This window comes from Nycticebus coucang, chromosome 15 (assembly GCF_027406575.1).
Source record: "Nycticebus coucang isolate mNycCou1 chromosome 15, mNycCou1.pri, whole genome shotgun sequence".
Lineage (NCBI taxonomy): Eukaryota > Metazoa > Chordata > Mammalia > Primates > Lorisidae > Nycticebus > Nycticebus coucang.
Genome location: NC_069794.1, coordinates 69,737,793 through 69,760,229, shown reverse-complemented (window position 1 = coordinate 69,760,229; position 22,437 = coordinate 69,737,793). Strand labels below are relative to the sequence as shown.

Genomic DNA, 22,437 nt, shown 5'->3' with positions numbered 1-22,437 from the left:
CTTTTTTCATGTGGATTAATTCGAGTTCTCTATAGATCCTAGTTATCAAACTTTTATCTGATTCAAAATATGCAAATATCCTTTCCCATTGTGTAGGTTGTCTCTTTGCTTTGGTTGTTGTCTCCTTAGCTGTACAGAAGCTTTTCAAGATTAATTAAGTTCCATTTGTTTATTTTTGTTGTTGCAATTGCCATGGCAGTCTTCTTCATGAAGTCTTTCCCCAGGCCATTATTTTCCAGTGTTTTTCCTATGCTTTCTTTGAGGATTTTTATTATTTCATGCCTTAAATTTAAGTCCTTTATCCATCTTGAATCGATTTTTGTGAGTGGAGAAAGATGTGGGTCCAGTTTCAGTCTTGTACACGTGGATATCCAGTTCTCCCAACACCATTTATTGAATAGGGAGTCTTTCCCCCAGTGTACGTTCTTGTTTGGTTTATTGAAGATTAGGTGGTTGTAAGTTATTGGTTTCATTTCCTGATTTTCTCTTCGATTCCAAATGTCTATGTCTCTATTTTTGTTCCAGTACCATGCTGTTTTGACCACTATGGCTTTGTAGTACAGCCTAAAATCTGGTATGCTGATTCCCACAGCTTTATTTTTATTACTAAGAACTGCCTTAGCTATACGGGTTTTTTTCTGGTTCCATACAAAACACAGAATCATTTTTTCCAAATCTTGAAGATACGATGTCAGTATTTTAATTGGAATGGCATTGAATAGGTAGATTGCTTTGGGAAGTGTAGACATTTTAACAATGTTGATTGTTCCCAGCCATGAGCATGGTATGTTCCTCCATTTGTTAATATCCTCTGCTATTTCCTTTCTGAGGATTTGATAATTTTCTTTATAGAGGTCCTTCACCTCCTTTGTTAGGTATATTCCTAGGTATTTGATTTTCTTTGAAACTATGGTGAAGGGAGTTGTGTCCTTAATTAGCTTCTCATCTTGACTATTATTGGTGTATACAAAGGCTACTGACTTGTGGACATTGATTTTATATCCTGAGACATTACTGTATTCTTCGATGACTTCTAGGAGTCTTGTTGTTGAGTCTTTGGGATTCTCTAAGTATACGATCATATCCTCAGCAAAGAGGGAGAGTTTGACCTCCTCTGCTCCCATTTGGATGCCCTTTATTTCTCTGTCTTGCCTAATTGTATGGCTTGAACTTCCAGCACTATGTTGAATAGTAAAGGTGATAGAGGACAACCTTGTCTGGTTCCAGTTCTAAGAGGAAAAGCTTTCAGTTTTACTCCATTCAGTAAGATATTAGCTGTGGGTTTGTCATAGATAGCTTCAGTCAGTTTCAGAAATGTGCCACCTATGCCTATACTCTTCAGTGTTCTAATTAGAAAAGGATGCTGGATTTTATCAAATGCTTTTTCTGCATCTATTGAGAGGATCATATGTCTTTATTATTGCCTCTGTTAATAGATTGGATGACATTTATGGACTTGCATATGTTAAACCAGCCTTGCATCACTGGGATGAAACCTACTTGATCATGATGACTGACTTTTTTGATGATAAGCTGTAATCTATTGGCTAGAATTTTGTTGAGAATTTTTGCATCTATATTCATGAGTGAAATTAGTGTGAAATTCTCCTTTTCAGTTGAGTCTTTTACTGGTTTTGGTATCAGGGTGATGTTTGCTTTCTGGAATGTGTTGGGGAAGATCTTCCTCCTCAGTTTTTTGGAATAATTTCTGCAGTACAGGAATCAGCTCTTCCTTAAAGGTTTGATAGAATTCTGGTGTGAAGCCATCTGGACCAGGGCATTTTTTGGTTGGAAGCTTCTTTATCGTTTCTTTAATCTCAGTGCTTGAAATTCGTCTGTTCAGGAGCTCTATTTCTTCCTGGCTAAGTCTAGGGAGAGGGTGTGATTCCAAATATTGATCCATTTCCTTCACATTGTCAAATTTCTGGGCCTAGGTTTCTGGTAGTATTCAGAGATGATCTCTTGTATCTCTGTGGGATCAGTTGTTATTTCCCCTTTATGATTTCTGATTGAGGTTACTAGAGATTTTACTTTTCTGTTTCTTGTTAGTCTGGCCAAAGGTTTATCAATTTTATTTATTTTCTAAAAAAACCAACTTCTTGTTTCATTAATTTTCTGAATCTTTTGTTTTCAATTTCATTGATCTCTGATTTGATTTTGGATATTTCTTTTCTTCTACTGGGTTTAGGCTTAGATTGTTCTTCTTTTTCCAATTCCATAAGAATGCTTGTGAGTTTGTTGATGTGCTCTCTTTCTGTTTTTCGAATGTAGGCATCTAAAGCGATAAATTTTCCTCTCAAAACTGCTTTGGCAATATCCCACAGGTTTTGGTAGCTTGTGTCTTCACCTTGTATCTTCTCAGACCTTAAGGCACTAAAGGTGGAACTCAACTCTAACAAAAACGTTCAACCCCACACAAAGGCATGGAAATTAAACAACCTTCTATTGAATGGCAGATGGATTGTGTCTTCCTTATGCTCAAGGAAGTTAATGATTTCCTGTTTTATTTCTTCCTGCACCCATCTGTCATTCAATAAAAGGTTTTTTATTTTCCATGCCTTTGTGTGGGGTTAAATGTTTTTGTTAGAGTTGAGTTCCACCTTTAGTGCCTTATGGTCTGAGAAGATACAAGATAAAATTTCAATTCTTTTGACCATCTTTGTCTTTTTTGACTTTAGTTGCTTTAAATGCACATGTATCTGAAAGTAAGATTGCAACTCTTCTTTTCTTTTGAATTCCATTTGCCTGAAAAGTTGTCTTCCAACCCTTGACTTGGAGTTTTAATTTGTCTTTTAAAGCCAGATGTGTTTCTTGCAGACAGCATATGGATGGCTTGTGTTTTTTAATCCAGTCAGCCAATCTATGTCTCTTCAGTGGGGAATTCAAGCCATTAACATTTATTGAGATAATTGATAAGTGTGGTAGTATTCTATTCATCTTATTTTGTGAGAGTCCTTTGCTTAGTTTTATCTTTTGCATCAGTGTGGAAGTTAGGTTCTGTCCTTTAATTTCTGAGTTCTTACTTTGCTGCTGATCCATTGTGATGGTCAGTGTGTAGAACAGGTTGAAGTATTTCCTGTAGAGCTGGTCTTGTTGTGGCAAATTTCCTCAATGTTTGTATATTCATAAATGATTTTATTTCTCTCTCAATTGTAAAGCTTAGCTAAGCAGGTTATAGAATTTATTGGCTGGAAATTGTTCTTTTTAAGTACATTGAAGGTAGATGACTTCTTGCTTGGAAAGTTTCATTAGGGAAGTCTGCTGTCACCCTGATGGATTTACCCCTGTAGGTCAACTGGTGCTTACTCCTGGCACCTTGAAGAATCTTTTCTTTTGTCTTGACTTTGGACAGGGTCATCACAATGTGTCTCAAAGAAGCTCGTTTAGAGTTGAGGCGACCTGGGGTCCAATATCCCTCTAAAAGGAGTGTGTCAGAATCTTTGGTGATATTTGGGAATTTCTTTTATAATATTCTCTAGTATGGTTTCCATTCCCCTGGGGCATTCTTCTTTCCCTTCTGGGATTCCTATAACTCGTATGTTGGAACACTTCGTAAAGTCCCATAATTCTGTCAGTGAACGTTCTACTTTCTCTCTCTTCTTTTCTGCCTCTTTAAGTATCTGAGTTATCTCAAGAATTTTGTCCTCTACCTCCGAAATTCTTTCTTCTGCATGGTCTAACCTGTTGCTGATACTTTGTATTGCATCTTTAAGTTCCCTAATTGACTGTTTCAGTTCCTTCAGCTCTGCTATATCCTTTCTATATTCTTCATATCGTTTGTCTTTTATTTGATTCTGTTTTTGGATTTCCTTTTGGTTATTTTCCACTTTATTAGCAGTTTCCTGCATTGTTTCCATCATTTCCTTCATTGTTTTCATCATGTGTATTCTAAATTCCCTTTCTGTCATTCCTAACATTTCTTTATAGATGAAATCCTCTGGACTGGTTCTTCATGTTGTCAGGAGTTTTTTGCTGATTCTTCTTCATGAGTGATTTCTTTTATCTGTTTCCTTGCCCTAATTTTCCTTTCACTCTTCTTGCTCCTTAAGTTGCTGTGCCTGTGGACTAGGATTTCAGTGAGTCCTTTTGTTACAGATCCAGAAGGATGAGAAGGTTGAAGAGCAAGAAAGGATAAAAGAAAGAAAAAAAGAGGAAAGAAATAAAAGAAAAAGTGAGAAAGGAGAGGGTGAAGGTAAAAGGGAATATTGACAAAAAGAAGAGAGGCACAGAAAGAGGAGACAGAGTAATATAGGTGTACAGTAGGGTACTTTGACACAACCTTAAGAAAACCCCAACCTCTGGGGGTGCTGGGTCAGGTGGTTTCCTTGAGGTTAGCAGCTCTTTGCTAGCCTGATCAGACACAGTACTCCACCTCCACCAAGTAGAGAAGAAAGACAAAAATGCTATTAATCAAACCAAAACAAGCAAACGTAAAACTTTGCGGGACAAATTTGGGGGGAAAACCAAATAATAGGGGTAGAAACAGTAGCAAGAATGAAGTTCTAATTATTGAAAAAGGCAACAATAGGAAGTTGTATTTAAACTAGAGAAACTGAGAAAGAAAAAAAAGAAAAGAAAAATCTGTAGGGAAAATTTTGAAAACAAAACAACAACAAAACAAAACAAGTAAAAAAAAATACCAATAACAAAGCAGTATATATATCTTGTTGAATATTGTCTGTGCAACAGGTGATCTTCTGGGGTATGAGATGACAATCACAATGCTGATACGACTGCAGGCCTGTGTTGATTCCTCAAACCCTGGCAGGGTGGAGACCCTAAATCTCTCTTCAGCCCTCTTAAAAGGCACTTTAAACTTCTCAAGTTGGCTAGCAGAAGCTTTCCCTGGAAAGTGCTTGTCACCGGGATCATTGCTGAAGTGGCTATCCACTGACCCAGTGTGCTAAAACCGGTCTCCCTCTGCCCCGAGGGTTAAGGCTGTAAGGCGGCTTAGTCCCCGCCTTTAGGCTGCTCAGTCACTAGATTACTAGCTCCCGCCTGATCCTTGTTCTGCGACCCTGAGGGCGGAGCTTGCCAGGACAGTTCTCTCACAGTGGTTCCATGCGGCCCACAGCCGAATACTATTAGCTCTGTCCGGCTCAGCGGCTCAGTCTGGGGCCCTAGAGAATGCCCAAAGTTCTCCTTATTCCTTCCCAAGCTCTCCCAAGCCAGTTCAACTGAGTGCCAAGTCCAAAAACATTAAAATGGCTCACAGGTAAGGCCCTTCCAGTGTGCAGCCTCACTCCTGCTGTACTTACAGCTGCTGGTGGGATTCGAATGAATACACGCAGCCACTTGCCAGTTTTCCACTGCTTTTGTCCTCCTCTTGGGGTACAGAAGTCTCTCGCTGACTCCAAAGGGATGATTATAGGCAGATCCCACCAGCCAGAGATGCCTGGAGTCTTGTCTCCCCAGACTCACCATCTCCAGTTGCAAGGAAGCTGTTCTGTTACATATTTTTTATATATACAGAGTCTCTCTATGTTGCCCAGGCTAACCTCAGACTCAAGCGATCCTCCCACCTTGGCCTTCTGTAGCGCTGGGATTGCAAACATGAGCCATCATACTTGGCTAAAAGCATTTCTTCATTGGAATGAATGCTTTTAGCCAATAAAAGCCAAGTATGAATGCTTTTAGCCAAGCGAAATATTTTTGAATACATTAGATGCTAGGAAACAAAAGGCAGAGATCCCTGGAGAAGGAAACAAACTGAGCTTAATGGTTGCTCCATCTTGTTGTCCTGACAGTTTTCAGGCTGCTGTGTGGGGAGGGAGAAACCAAGAAGAATCTAGCAGACTTCCTCAGTTTGAGATTTTGCTGAGAATCTGGGTAGGCTAAGGTGACTAGAGTGCAAAGCAGAGTACCAGATACAAAGAAACTGCATAGAGAAAACTGCAGATATCTACAGAGGGACCTCCTTGAGAAACAACTAGCAAATAGGGAAAGAAACATCTGATAGTAGCAGAACTCATTCAAGACCAAGAATAGTACCTTTTCCTACCAGCTGGACTGGAAAACCTCATTCATTGGGCATTGAATAGAATTCTTTTTTTTTTTTTTTTGTAGAGACAGATTCTCACTTCATGGCCCTCGGTAGAGTGCCGTGGCCTCACACAGCTCACAGCAACCTCCAACTCCTGGGCTTAAGCGATTCTCTTGCCTCAGCCTCCCGAGTAGCTGGGACTACAGGCGCCCGCCACAACGCCCGGCTATTTTTTTGTTGCAGTTCAGCCAGGGCCGGGTTTGAACCCGCCACCCTCGGTATATGGGGCCGGCGCCTTACGGACTGAGCCACAGGCGCCACCCTGAATAGAATTCTTAGCAAGGATTTGCTTTAATAGTGGGGAGTCAGCAGCCTTGACTGAATGCAGCTCAGCTCTTGCCTAACAGTTAAAATAAGATTTGAGAGGTTCACATTGTTTCCAAGTAACTTAACTGTGTCCCAGTATAAATCTCTAGAGTATTTATAGGAATAAAAAATTATATGCATCCAAGAAGTTAAAATTCATAACTTGGCATTCAATAAAAAATTACCAAGCATGTGAAGAAATTAGTAGATAAGGACAACGAAGTAGTAAAATTTTATTTTGGGCTTTCACGAAGCTAAGGAAAGAGTGAAGATGAAAGATGTGAAAAAGACTCATATAACTTTAGAGATTCTGAGATGTAAATTACACCATATGGAACTAACAGAGTAGACACTGAAGAATGAAAAGATAAGGAAACCTGAAGACTAGAAATAAGAACACCTATTACAAATGAAATACAAAGGAAAACCTTACAACGAAGGAAGCATCAGAAAACTGTGGGACAATTTCATGCTTCTTACTACACGTGTAACTGGAGTCCTTGAAAGGGAAAAGCAATAGAAAAGTATTTGAGAAATAGTGGCCAGATGTTTCCAGATTCATAAAGAATAGTAAACCCATAGATCCAAGAAACTCAAAAAAGCCAGAGTAGCTGGATGTGGTGGCTCATGCCTGTAATCCCAGCACTCTGGGAGGCCAATGCGAGTGGATTGCCTAAGTTCCAGACCAGCCTGAGCCAGAACAAAACCTTGTCTCTAAATAAAAAATAAATAAATAACCAGGTGTTGTGGCAGGTGCCTGTATTCCCAGCTTCTTAGGAGACTGCGGCAAGAGAATTGTTTAAGCTCAAGAATTTGAGGTTGTGATGCCACAGCACTCTACCAAGGGTGACAAAGTGAGACTCTGTCTCAAAAAAAAAAAAAAAAAAAAATACAATAAATTAAAGGCAGATTATAAAAAACGTTGAAAATCACATCAAGGCACATCATTATCAAAAGCTCAAAACCAGTAATAAAGAGAAAAATCTAAAGGCCATTAGGAGAGAAAGACACATAGGAAGAAAAATAAGAATTATAGCAGATTTTGTGTTTGAAACAATGCAGTGACTAGACAGTGGGGGGAGTATCTTTAAAGAAAAAAAAACACCTGTCAACTTCTGATTCTATCTGTGCCCAAGGTGAAATAGACATTTTCAGATACATAAAAGCTGAGAGAATGAATCACCAGCATCCTCTCATTTTCATTCTGTCATTCATGAAATACTATTATTAAATACTGTCAGCTGGCAAATACTAATCTATACAACAGAATGAAGGGTACTGAAAATGGTTATTATGTAGGTAAATAGATGAGTTTTCATTTCTTTCTCTTCCTCCCCTGACACTTGCTCTGTTGTTCTGGGTAGAGTGTAGTGGTGTGATCATAGCTCATTGCAACCTCAAACTCTGGGGCTCAAATAGTCCTCCTGCCTCAGCTTCTTGCATAGCTGGGACAATAGGCATGACCCACACACTTGGCTATTTTTTTCTATTTTTTGTAGAGTTGGTGTCTCACTCTTGCTTGCGTGATCTCAAACTCCTGAGCTCAAGCAGTCCTCCTGCCTCAGTCTCCTAGATTAGTAGGATTACAGGCATGAAACACTTTGCCTGGCCAATATATGAGTTTTTAATTTAACATTACAGTGTGAAGTTTATGAGAAATGTAAAAGTAAGATGTATGAGAACAGTAAAACAAAGTCTTGGAGAAGATAAGTGGATGTGGTTACACTAAGTCTTACACGGTACACAAGGTGGTTTAATACAATTTGAAGGTAGATTTTGATATGCTAAAGAATTATTATACTGTTCCCCTTCAACAACTAGTTAAATAACAAAGAGTCACAGTAAGCCAACGATGAAGAAAATAGGGAATCATTAAATGTTTCCATTGCTGTGTAATGAATATACGTACATAGGAATATAAATATACAGCATATAATGTCTAATCATTAGACATTTTGGTTGAATTTGATTTTTGCTATTATACATTTCTAATTAAGATATCTTATACATGTCTATTCATAGGAATTATAGGAGTTTCACATATTTATATCCCTAGAAATAGAATTGCTGAGATGAAGGTTGTAGGGTTAATGTCAAACTCTTTTTCAGAGTGTTTGCATCAATTTACATTTCAACTAGCAGAGTAGGCCATTTTTATTACTCCATATTCTCAAAAACACTTAGTATTGTCAGTCTTCTTAATTTTGTTAGTCTGGTAGGTGTGTAGTGGTATCAGATGAGATCATTTGATTATAATTTGCATTCCCTGATGGCTAACAAGGTTGAATACCTTTTTTTTTTTTTTTACTTCATTGCTTTTTATTGCTGAATGAGTATTCCATTGTATAAATGTACCACTGTTGTGCGAGGGATGGTGGAGTGACTGGCGTCACAGGTGTAAAGCCCACTCCTGAAATGGTATGAAAACAAGAAACGGCTACAAGTCCATGATGGCAAGTAGCCAAGGTTGAATACCTTTTTAAATGATATGTTGCTTTTTGTATGTCATCTTTTAGGAAGTGCTTATTTAAGTATTTTGCCTATTTGTCGTTTGGTATAAATGGAATTCTAAAAACTTCATATAAGATATAAGAAGGTCAGAAAATTAAATAGGAATGAAAAACAGAGGAAACAAACAGCAAATAGTAAAATAGCAGTTTTAAGCACAATGTATCAATAATAAAATTAAATGTATATAAAAGGTCTAACTATAACAATGTAAAAAGTTTACTGGAATGTATTTTTTATTTTATTTATTTATTTATTTTTGAGACAGAGTCTTACTTCGTTGCCCATGATAGAGTGCAGTGGTGTCATAGTTCACAGCAACCTCAGACTTTGGGGGTCAAGTGATTCTCTTGCGTCAGCCTCTCAAGTAGCTGGAACTATAGGCACTCACCACAATGCCTGGGTATTTTTAGAGATGGGGGTCTTACTCTAGCTCAGGCTGGTCTCAAACTTGTGAACTTAGGTGATCCACCTACCTTCGCCTCCCAGAGTGCTGGGATTACAGGTATGAGCCACCATGCTGGGCCCTCAGAATGGATTTTTTAAAAACATAACTGTATACTGTCTAGAAGAAACTTCAAAAAAAATTCTGGTGCATATACAAAGGGTATACATATTTAAGAAATATACACATTTTAAGAAAAGGAAAAGAAATTAAATTGCAACACTCAATACATATCGGTAACAAAAGATGAATATAAGTCACATTGAGCACCTATTGTAATTGCAGAAGTCAAATGTGACTTGAGTATTACAAATTTGTACAGTTTTTTCCTTAAAATATTCCCTTTTTTTGACACCTCTGTGTGCTTGTTTGTGTGTATCTACATATATATATGAATGAATAGGAAGGTGAAAGGAAGGGCCTGGTGAGGTGGCTCATGCTGATAATCCTGTATTCTTGGAGGTCAAGGCAAGTGGATTGCTTGAGCTCGGGAGTTCAAGACCAACCTGAGCAAGAGGGAGACCCATTTCCACTAAAAATAGCCAGGCTTTGTGGCAGCCACTATAGTCCCAACTACTCAGGAGGCTGAGGCAAGATGAGTGAGCCTGGGAGTTTGAGTTTGCTATGAGGTAGGATGACTCCAGGTCACACTAGCCTGGGGCACCAGAGTCTAAAGCATTTAACTGTCTCAAAAACAAAAAAAAGAAAGAAAGAAAGAAAAAGTATGTCCTATAGAAACATCTTTATGCAAAGGGATGAGTACCTTTATTAATACCAGAAAAAGTAGAAATGAGAGTAAAGAAATCATCAGCAACAAAGAAAGACATTATATAATGAGAAAAGGATTAATTTATCGAGAACACTTAGCAGTTCTAAATGTGCATGCACAGAATGAGAGCGGTTTAATTACATGAAACATGAAGGAAAAACTGATAGAACTGAAAGAAGAAATAGACAAATCCATAACTACAGTGGGGACTTCAGTTCCCTCTCTCAACAATTGATAGAACTACTAGAAGGGAAATCAGCAAAGATACAGGAGAACTTGTCACCATTAACCAAAAGGATCTATTCACATTTACAGTACCCTCTGACCACCAAGAGCAAAACAGACAATAGTCAACATAGACATTCACCAGCGTAGACCGTATCCTGGACCATAACATAAATGTCACTTTTAAAAGAATTGAAATTATATAAGCTAGAAAACAAGTAGCAGGAAAATCTCCAAACACGTGGGAACTACACAGTGTATTTCTGAATAATGTATGGGTCAAAGAGGCATTCCCAAAAGAAATTTTAAAATATATTGAATTGAGTGAAAATAAGCAAAAGTACAAACTTGGTGAAATGTCACTAAAAGGGAAATTTCTCTCATGATTGCATTGATGTACACAGCTATGATTTAATAAAAAAAAGGGGGGATTTCTAATATTATACACTTAAAAAAGAAAAAAGTTCTCAAATCAGTATTCTAAACTCTTATATCAAAAAAGTAATTATAGAAGAACAAATAAATACAGAGAAAGCAGAAGGAAGAAAACAAAGACCAAATGACAATTTAGTGATAGTAGTGGTTGACAAATTTTTGTATTAGGCTTATGCTGGCTTCATAAAAGTTGAGAATTATTCCTTTCTTCTCTGTTTTACATAAAACTGCTGTCATTTCTTCTTTAGATGTTTGATAGAATTCATCAGTGAATCTTCTCAGTCTGGCTTTTTGTATTTGGGGAGGTTTTTGATAACAAATCCATCTATTTGTTTTGGTTTAGAGACAGGATCTTGCTGTGTTGCCAGGCTAGAGTGCAGTGGCTATTCACACTGTCATAGCTCACTGAAGCCTTGAACTCCTGGTCTCAAGTGATCCTCTTTCCTCAGTTTCCTCTGTAGCTGGGACTATGGATATGTGTTACCACAGCAAGCTCAAAATCCATCTATCTTTGATAAACAGAAGGGTGTGGCATCCTTAAACTCATCTCTTAGTTGTACTTGTTTTTGAACTTTATATATAATTGTATTGTATGTATCTTGGGTTTTGCTTCTCTTTTTCCTAGAGGGGGAATTGCTTATTCATAGAGAGCTTATTTGTATTTTTAGATTAACTGTATCATGGGATGTTTATTGGAGCAAGTTTTTATACAAGTAAGTCTTTGATGTAGAAAAGAAGGAAGGCATCAACAAGTTATTTTTCCTTAATGAAATACTGTGGGTTTCACTAGTTGGTACATACAAGGTTTTTGTTGTTATTTTAAGGATCTTGGTCAAATGGCTAGCTCTCTGATTCTGAAAAGAAAAACAAAAGCAGCATCTAGTAGATATTTTTCACCTTAAATGGCTGCACGGAATCTTTTGAATAGTCATCCTAAACTTGGGGTATTTCCCACTTTCCCACTTTCCCAGCCTCCCTTGCAGTGAAGGCCCAGGCACATGCTGTAGCCTGTCAATCAGATGTACCCAGGTAGGCCTTCCAGTGGGAAGAGAGTAGCGGGGGAGGCTCTTGAATAATCTTCCCTGATTTTGAACATATCACTCACTATAAAACTTAGGCACAATATTTTAACAAGGAAACAGGATGCTGATTTTTCTTTTATTGTATAATTGGTAACATTTGGTTTAGAAATGTTTTTGATACCTGGGTAGTAAGGAATTTGACTTCACCAAAGAGAGGCCTGGTCTTTATCTTAGCTCCTGGTGGTAACCTCTAAACATTTGGAATTTCCCAAGTGATAGGAGTGTCTTGTCATGGCGGGCCCCTCAAATCACATCTGATACTTTATGCTAATAAGGTGACTCATGAAGGACCCCTGAGCCCATACTCTAGGAGGGACGGGACTAGAGACTGACTTTAGCTAGTTTTACAATTTTTCCATCAGTAATGAAACCTCAATAAAAACTGGACACTGAAGCTCCAGTGAGCTTCCTGGGTTGGCAGTTACTCCATGCATGTTGTCAAACATCAATGCCGGAGGACGATGAAAAGCTTTAAGTTTGGAACTCGCATGGACTCTAACCTATGTTTTTTGCTTTGGCTGGTTCTAATTTGTGTCTTTTCTCTGTAATATATGTAACTGTGAATATAATTGCTCTCAGTGAATTATTTGAGTCTTCCTGGCAAATTATTGAACCCAAGCGTTTTTGGAACCCCCTAAACTTGCAGTTGTTGTCAAGTACCTTGGCAGTCTTGGCCATCTGGGGACTGTGTCCTGACTTCATGGTTTGGTTTACTCTGGAGAGTGCCTTAAGAAGAAGCCATTGTGCCTGGCCATCAGTGTCTGCAAAAACATCTTTTCTCTATTTCTCTACTTTATTCTTCTTTTTTCCCTTTCTCCTTATTGTCTCTTTTATTTTTCACATCTCTATTAATACCCCTTGTTTTTTATTGATAATTCATGCCCACTCATAGGGCTTGATTCACATAAACAGTGACATTCAAGCATGGAAAGGTCTCTGATCCATGGATTCTACTGTGAAATGTAGATATTTAGATAGATGTAGAAACTATCTAATGTAGATTCAATGTAGAATCTTTAGATATTTATGGTAAACATTTCCTTGTGCAATGAATCATGAAAATGAGAAAATAATATTTACAAAAACAGGATATATTTAAAAGAAAAGCCTGAATTGGTTGAAATGTAGTTCAGCAGAAGCCCTCTGTTAGATATTCGGTCTCAGAAGTTTTAAATATGTATGTTTCCTATATGAAACTCACTTCAGTTTGATGAAATAAAAAGTTATTTAAAATTATTATTTGATAAGAAAGGGAAACAAGATCTGTATAGAACATTTATTCCTCAACCTGCAGGTTAGAGCCAATTTGTGAAATGAGTGACTCTGAAGATGATGAGACCCCACAGCTTTCTGCCCACACCTTAGCAGCTCTCCAGGAGTTTTATGCTGAACAAAAGCAACAGAGTGACCTGGGTGAGGATGATAAATATAACATTGGAATAATAGAAGAAAATTGGGTAAGTAAATACATTCCATATCCATCGGAAAATATTGATGTGGATCCTACTCTGTCCGTGTTTTTCTGTATCCCACCTAATACTGAAATCTATATTTCTTGTCACTTGTGATCTGATAATCTCTATGGGGAACTAAGAAAACAGTCAGTGAACCTTTGAAGACAGCATAAATTGAGATTGTACTGATTCTGATTATCAGGCTGGTTGGTGATCATAAGTGTGGGTTTCTCAGATGGAGGATGATGTGTTATGTCCAGCACAAACTTGTGCTTCATTATTGGGTAGAGATATACCCTATTAGATTTTATGGAACTCAGAAATCTGGTGGAAAGAGAAAAATATGTCATTGCCTTAACTGGTGGAACTGAATTTAAACATGTAATGAAAAATTCATGAGAGGGTGTTTTTAAGAAAATGTTAATAGTTTCTGGTGTATAATATATACTTCAGTTGTATTTTTATAGTTCAAATAAAAATAGAAATTAAGAAAAATGAGGGAAACTACTAACATAAACTGGAAACTAGAAATTTAAAATTTTAAATGATGATATTTGAGAAATAGACAAGCCTCAAAGGTTGTCTGTGGCTGCCCCTCAAAGTAGTTCTGTTTTCATCACTTTGCGATCAGAAGGAAACTTCTGTATGCTTATTCTTTTTTTTAACAGTCTTTTACATTTTGTGTCTAGTTTGGATTTCTAAGTTATATAAAAATTTCCTATTTACCCTCTGTTTAAAACTATGATAAAAATGTTTCTTTCCACTTACTCCACATGTTCCACCTAAAGTCTCTTACTCACTATTTATCTTCTTTATGTATTTTAGTCTTATAGCTTGAGGCTTCTGTAGATTATAAATATTAGAAACCTAATGTACTGCATTTTTCTTGAGGTGTTATGTCCATTTCTTTTTTCATTCTGCTTAATTTTTAAAATACTATAAGTTTTTCTTTTCTGATTCTAAAAGTAGCCTGCAGTTGTAGAAAATACACAGAAATGTGAACACAAAAAGAAAAAGTAGTCCTAATCCCACTAGTTAGAATTAACAATTTTGATACTTTGGTTTGGTTTATTTTGTAAAATTGAGGAAATACCCTAGGAAGTAGAAAAAAATGACAACGAGATAAAATTTAGTCAAGAAAGCTGGCGCAGTGGCTCTTGTCTGTAATCCTAGCACTCTGAGAGACTGAGGCTAGAGGGTCACTTGAGCCTTAACCCGAGGAGTTTGAGGTTGCAGTGAGCTATGATGACACCACTGTATTAACTGCGGCAACAGACTGAGACTCAAAAAAAGAAAAAATTAGTCAAAATAGCTCACTAGAGGCATCTGGTACTTGCCTCCTCTACAAGAAGAACCAAAATATCAAATAGGTAATCACACTTCAAATAGATCATCTAGGAGATCTAGAGAATGCTGGAATTGAAGAGAGACATGACAAAGATTCACCTAAGGCAAGGGAGAGGGAAATAAGGCTGCTTGTCCAGCCAGAATTGGCTGGGAGCCTAGAAAGGCTCCCTAATGCTGGGAAAAGGTAACTGAGTGACTCCTATTCTATATTCCCACAGCAGACTTGTGTACTCCTAGTTACGGGGAACCCCTCAACCCACTCAGGCCCTGAGACAAACACAAGTCTATCTGGAGACCACAACATTGCTCTAAACAGGGAGCTCATGCTGGGTCTCACAGCCCACCCTTTGAGTCCTTAAGAGATATTTCAAGGTGCTATTTTGAGAGTTTAGCTTCCACCAGGCTACATCCTTGCATGGAGCCCAGTAGCCCTTACATTTTCATATCTCTGGAGGTCCATTGACCCCACCTGCTGGGTTCACCAGCTGGCTGCTGCTCACCAGGTGAGCCACTGGGAACAACCCCACTGCCCCCAGTAGCTGGGTTGCTGTGCATTTATTCGTACCCTGAGGAAAGGCTAACCCATTTATACCCACAACATAGGGCCATGGTGCATACTCCTCAACTGCCTGTTTAAGGCAGTGGTTCTCAACCTTTTAATGCCACGACCCTTTAATACAGTTCCTATAGGTCACGACCCACAGGTTGAGAACTGCTGGTTTAAGGCCACTGCCCTTGAAAGCAACTTTCCCCTTCCCAGGAATAGGGGTGCAATATAGCCACTGCCAGCCCTACCTGAGCATTCTGCTGAGGGCTTGGGGAATCACCCTATCCCTGCCTATACAACCAGTGCCCAACCACTTGGGGGCTTGAGGACAGGCCTGCTGGGCCTGGCAACACTCTCCCATTGCCCAAGCATGACATCTGGGGGTTATCCTATCCCTGTACCACTATTGTTACCAGAGATGTAAAGGTCATTGGAAATTAGGAACGGTAGGGGGAGGAGTACAAACTTAAACCTGTCAGGTACAATGAATACTATTCAGGTGATAGGCACACTAAAAGCCCCAATGTAGGCATATAAAAGGCATCCATCTAACAAAAACATTTGTACCTTATATTTTAAAATGAAAACAAAGATAACTCAGAAGTGGCTTATCTCATTTGGGGAGGTGTAAGGAGGATTGCTTGAGGCCAGAAGTTCAAGACCAGCCTGGGCAATATAGCAAAACCTTATCTCCACAAAAATTAAATTAACACGGTGGCATGTTCCTGTAGTTCCAGGTGCTCAAGAAGCTGAGGCAAGAGGATCACTTGAGACCAGGAGTTTGGGCCAAGACAGCAAGACCTGTCTCTTTGAAACAAACAAAAAAGAATAACTCAGTCTGATGGTGTTCCCTGAAATAGTTTCTGTTAAGTAGGAAACACCTGTGCTTATATATCAGTTGCAAGCTATTTGACACCTGTCATTTTTTTCTTAGCAAATAGTTCCTACAAATCAGTCATAAAACAATAGCCTAATGAAAAATTAGAAAAGGGAAGAAACAACAATTTATAAAAGAAGAAATAAAAATAAGAAAGTAAGTCTGGGTATGGTGGCTCATGCCTGTAATTCCAGCACTCTGGGAGGCCAAGATGGGCTGATTGCCAGAGCTTAGGATTTCAAGACCAGCCTGAGCAAGAGTGAGACCCCCGTCTTTAAAAAATGGGCGTTGTGGCTCATAGCAACCTCAAACTCTTGGGCTCAAGCAGTCCTCTTGCCTCAGCCTCTCAAGTAGGTGGGACTATAGGTGCCCGCCAGAATACCCATCTGTTTTTAGAGACAGGGTCTCACTTTTGCTCAAGCTGGTCTTGAACTCCTGAGCTCAAGCAATCCACCTGCCTTGGCCTCACAGAGTGCTAGGATTGTAGGCATGAGCCACTGTTACCTGGCCCTTATTTATTTATTGTTTTGAGATGGGGTCTTGCTCTGGTCTCGAACTTGTGAGCTCAAGCAATCCACCCACCTTGGCCTCCCAGAGTGCTAGGATTATAGGCATGAGCCACCATGCCCAGCCTATTTTTATTTACTTATGTTTTGAGACAAAAGTCTCATTCTGTCACCTTGGTTAGAGTGCCATAGCATCATCATAGCTCACAGCAGCCTCAAACTCTTGGGCTCAAGTGATCCGTTTGCCTCAGCCTCCTGAGTAGCTGGGACTACAGGTACCCACCACAGTGCCCAGCTTGTTTTCTGTTTTTAGTAGAGATGAGGTCATGCTGTTGTTCAGGCTGGTCTCAAATTCCTGAGCTCAGCCTCCTAGAGTGCTAGGATTACATGCATGAACCACTGTGCCCAGCTAGTAATATCATTTTAAAAATATGTATTAATTAGTTTGGAATTGATTATTTGGGGTGCTGGGCTGGTCACATGAATTATCACTTTTCCTTCCTATTGAATGAATAAAGATGTCTTTAAAAAATTATTACAATGGCCGGGTATGGTGCCAATTATGCCTGTAATCCTAGCACTCTGGGAGGCCAAAGCGGGTGGATTGCCCTAAGCTCAGAGGTTTGAGAACAGCCTGAGCCAGAGTGAGACCCGTCTCTACAAAAAAAAAAAAAAGCTAGGCGTTGTGGTGGGCACCTGTAGTCCCAGCTACGAGGCTAAGGCAAGAGAATTGCTTAAGCCCGAGAGTTGGAGATTGCTGTGAGCGGTAAGGCCACAGCACTCTACCAAGGGCCACAAAGTGAGACTCTGTCTCAAAATAAATAAATAAATAATTACAACATTAGAAAACAATGAATGGACAGAGGATGCCTTTGGCCAGAAATTTCAAAGTATTTCTGGAAGAAAGTAAATGGACATTAGATGGTCTATGAAAGAGTAAACTGCCACCCAGGGTGAGAACTGTGGCAAAAACAAGAGCCTTTCTTTCAGTGGAACAGAGACTCCAGATTACAAACTCAGGGCCTGTTGAACATAAAGGATAAAAGTGGCACATGGTTCTGTATCTGTGTGATCCTGCTAGTTGGGCCAGTTGGTCTCTGTCTCATCTTCTAATCTTATCAGGAAGTCATGCATAGTATGGGAGGCACCTTCTTCTAAGCCAAATCTCAGAGAATTTTTTACTAAACAAACTGGAAAATCTGCTTTGGGAATGCCCTAGTTTAGGTATGAAATTCATAAAGAGACACAGAATAGAAAAAGGGAAAAAGACAGTTTCATTCAGGAAGGAAATACACAAAAGTCTTCCATATTTAGAGTAAAACTCTCTTTTTTTGAGTAGATTTCAGTTTTCTTGGCATATGATCACATACCATACAGTTCACTTTTTTATTTTTTTTGTAAAAAATTTTTTTTTAGAGATAGTATCACTTTGTCACCCTCGGTAGAGTGCCGTGGTGTCACAGCTCACAGCAACCTCCAGCTCTTGGGCTTAGGTGATTCTCTTGTCTCAGCCTCCCGAATAGCTGGGACTACAGGCGCCCGCCACAACACCCGGCTATTTTTGTTGTCGTTGTTGCAGTTTGGCCAGGGCCAGGTTTGAACCTACCACCCTCGGTATATGGGGCCAGCACCCTACTCGCTGTGCCACAGACGCCGCCCATACAGTTCACCTTTTTAAAGTGTATAATTCAAGTTTTTAGTCAGTGCACAGAATACCCTCTACCATTTATCACCTATGAATCCATAATTATCCCAACCCCTGGCAACCACTAATCTAGTTTTTGTTTCTCTAGATGTGCTAATTCTGGATGTTTCCTATAAATGGAATCATAAATACATAGTCTTTTGGTATGTTTTATTCACTTAGAATAATGTTTCCAGTAGTTATACATGCTATCTAGCTTGTATCAATACTTTGTCCTTTTTTATAAGTGAATGATATTCCTGGATGGATGTATACCATTTTGTCTGTCCATCCATCAGTTGATGAGTGTTTGAGTTGTTCCCACAGGGAGCAGATTTTTTTGTTGTTGTTTTATCTTTTTAGACAGAGTCTCACTATGTCACCCTCAGTAGAGTGCTGTGGCGTCACAGCTCACAGCAACCTCTAACTCTTGGGCGTAAGCGATTCTCTTGCCTCAGTCTCCCATGTAGCTGGGACTACAGGCACCCTCCACAACGCCCAGCTATTTTTTTGTTGTTGTTGTTGTTGCAGTTGTCATTGTTGTTCAGCAGGCCCATGCTGGGTTTGAACCCACCAGCCTGGGTGTATGTGGCTGGCGCTGTAACCATTGTGCTACAGATGGGTGCCTACAGTGAGCAGATTTTTACAGCAAGAATTGTGTCTTCATGTCCAAGATATTCCTGTAGTTTTATTTTTGGATTTTTTTCCTTCTTTGTCTTTTTTTTTTTTCCTGGTCTCTTTTGTTCTGTTTCGTTTTGAATTTTATGTATGGGACAAAGCCTCGCTTTGAGGCCTAGGCTGAGGAGCCATAGCATTGGCCTGGCATGGAGAGGCCTTGAACTCCTGGGCTAGGGCATCCTTCTGGTTTTGGCCTTCTGAATAACAGTATTGTGTAGGTCTCCACTGCAACACATTGTTGATTTTCTTCTATATTTGGCAGATGTGGGGTCCTGCTCTTGCCAAGGTTGGTAAGGAGATCTTGGCCTCTGGGGACTTGCTTGCCCTGGCTCCCTAGAGTCATGGAATAGCAGGTGTGGGTCAACATGCCCTGCTGAATACCATTATTATTCCTGTTTTTCTCTGTCTATCCTTCTCTCCTTTTTTTTTTTTTCATTTTTCTTTTACTTTTGCCTTTTCTTTCTTCTTTCTCACTTTTTATGTTTCTCTTCCTTTTGTCCCTGTACCAAAAAGGCACTCCATCAGTCACACACAGAGACAAGTAAAATTAAGGGAAAGGAGGAAGTAAGAGGAAACAGTAGGGGAAGGAAGTGAATGAGAAGAAAACATACATGAGGAGGAACCAACAAAAATAATTCTGGCAACATGAAAAAGCAGAACAGATCAACTCTTGCAAGGGATCATAAGATAGCTATCATAGAAGACCCCACCTGTAAATAAATTATGGAAATGACAGAAAGGGAATTTAGAGTATAGATGGAAAAAACAATGAAGGGAATTAAAGGGAAAATGGAAAACAAACAAAAGGAAATTAAAAAATTGACCTAAGAAATGAATGAAAGACATGATGAAATTAGAAAAGAAATATTGGAGCTTAAGGAATCGAAGGAGTCACCTAGGGAACTTAAAGATGCAGTACAAAGAATCCACAAGTGGGTGGCGGCTATGGCTCAGTGAGTAGGGCACCAGCCCCATATACTGAGGCTGGCGGGTTCAAACCTGGCCCTGGCCAAACTGCAACAAAAAAATAGCTGGGTATTGTGGTGGGTGCATGTAGTCCCAGATTCTGGAGAGGCTGAGGCAAGAGAATCACCTAAGCCCAAGAGCTGGAGGTTGCTGTGATTTGGCGTCACAGCACTCTACCGAGGGCGACAAAATGAGTCTCTGTTTCTAAAAAACAAACAAACAAAAAAGAAAGAAAAGAAAGAATCCACAAGATATTAGACCATAGAGAAGAAAGAATCTCAGAACTAGAGGATAAGGCTCTTGAGCTAACTTAGGCATTTAAAGGTGCAAAAAAGAGAGTAAAAGCAGAGCAATTGTTTAGGGAATTATGAGACTTCACAGAGCATTCAAACATATGAATTATAGGTATTTCTGAAGGGGAAGAAGAAATACTCAAAAGGATTGAAAGCTGTACTAGAGGATATAAAAAATGAAAATTTCCCAACCATCACAAAAAATTCTGACATAATCCTTTTAGATGGGTATGAGACCTCTGTTTGTCTCAATACAAACAGAGTATCTCCAAGACACATTATTACCTAGCCAAGGTCAAAGTGAAAGAGAAAATTCTGCAAGCAGGCTGGAGTAAGCACCATTTTCCTCTACTTCTAGGAGTAGATCCATCAGGGTGACAGCAGACTTTACAACTGAAACTTTTCAAGCCAGAAAAGGGTGGTCATCTTCCTTTAGCCTTCATAAACAAAAGAATTTCAGCCCTTGATACTGTATCCTGCTAAACTAACCTTCAAACTCAACAGAAAAATTAATTATTTTACTGACATGCAAACATTGAAGATATTTGTCACAAAAACAGAAGTACTCAGACCCATTCTTCATAGACCCTTTCTTGACATTGACCATCCAGCAAGGTAAAACACCTAGAAACTAAAGGACAAATCATAGTTTGCATAATGGCAAAAAGATAAAACTAAGCAATAGACCTTCACAAAATAAGATGAATAGAACTCCACCATACATATCAATTCTCTCAATAAATGTGAATGGCTTGAAATCCCTTTTGAAGGATTGAAGAGGCATAGGCTTGCCCACTAGTGAAAAAAGCATAAGCCATGTATATCACGTTTTCAGGAAACGTCTAACCTGAAGGACAAAAAAGACTCATAGTGAAAGATAGGAAAACAATATTTCAGGCAAATGGAAATCAGAAGAAAGGTGGGGTCATAATTTATGTTCAGGTACAAGTGGATTTGAAGCAAAAGGAAAGAATGATGGCTAGTGTGGTGGCTCATGGAGGCTGATCAGGGTGAATTGCTTGAGTTCAGGAGTTCAAGAGTGAGACCCCCCATCTCTAAAAATAGCTGGGCATTGTGGCAGGTGCCTTTAGTGTCAGCTACTAGGGAGGCTGAGGCAAAAGAATTGCTTGAGCCCCAGAGTTTGAGGTTGCTGTGAACTGTGACTCCACGGCTCTCTACCAAGGGCGACAAAGTGAGACTTTTTGAAATATCAAAGACTTCAAGATGATATTTCACTTCTAAATATATATGCACCCAACTTAAATGCTTTCAGATTTGTGGAAATAAACCCTAACTGGTCTCAACAATACGATATCCTACAACACCATAATAGCTGGGACTTAAACACCCCTCTGACAGAACTGGACAGGTCCTCTAAACAGAAACTAAACAAAGAAACAAGGGACTTAAATGTTACCTGAGAACAATTTGGCTTAATAGACATAGACAGAACCTACCATCCCAAAACTAATGAGTATGTATGTTCTTCTCATCAGCCCATGGATCATACTTCAAAATTGATCATAATTTAGGACATAGATCAACCTAAACAAAATTAAAAGAAATGAAATTACACCTTGTATCTTTTCAGACCAAGCAAATAAAGGTAGGACTCAACTCCAGCAAAAACCTTCAGCCCCACACAAAGTCATGGAAATAAATCAGCCTTATGCTGCATGATAATTGGGTCAAGGAGGAGATAAGGAAATTACTAGATTCTTTAAACACAACAAAAATAAGCCACAAACTACCAAAAGCTGTCTGACACTGTAAAAGCAGCCCTAAGAGGGAAATTTATCTCATTAGATGCCCACAGCCAAAAAACAAAAAGAGTACACTTCAACAACCTAATGAATCATCTCAAGGAAATGGAAAACGAAGAATAATCCAATTCCAAACCTTGCAGAAGAAAAGAAATAACTAAAATTAAATCAGAAATAAATGAAATTAGGGCGGCGCCTGTGGCTCAGTCGGTAAGGCGCTGGCCCCATATACCGAGGGTGGCGGGTTCAAACCCGGCCCCGGCCAAACTGCAACCAAAAAATAGCCGGGCGTTGTGGTGGACGCCTGTAGTCCCAGCTACTCGGGAGGCTGAGGCAAGAGAATCGCTTAAGCCCAGGAGTTAGAGGTTGCTGTGAGCTGTGTGAGGCCATGGCACTCTACCAAGGGCCATAAAGTGAGACTCTGTCTCTACAAAAAAAAAAAAAAATTAAAAAAAAAAAAAAAGAAATAAATGAAATTATAAACAAAAAGAATTCTTCAGAAAGTTAAC

General features: G+C 39.1%; 1 protein-coding gene across 4 annotated transcripts in view; it reads left to right on the top strand.

Annotated features, from left to right (window-relative positions):
• Window positions 1-22,437, top strand: part of EEF1AKMT1 (EEF1A lysine methyltransferase 1) — a 56,719-nt gene that overhangs the window by 17,115 nt on the left and 17,167 nt on the right. For all 4 annotated transcript variants that reach the window (XM_053563292.1, XM_053563293.1, XM_053563294.1 and 1 more), the window contains one exon: window positions 13,108-13,270. In XM_053563292.1, the coding sequence (XP_053419267.1) occupies window positions 13,108-13,270 (163 nt within the window). The remainder of the gene's footprint in view (window positions 1-13,107; window positions 13,271-22,437) is intronic.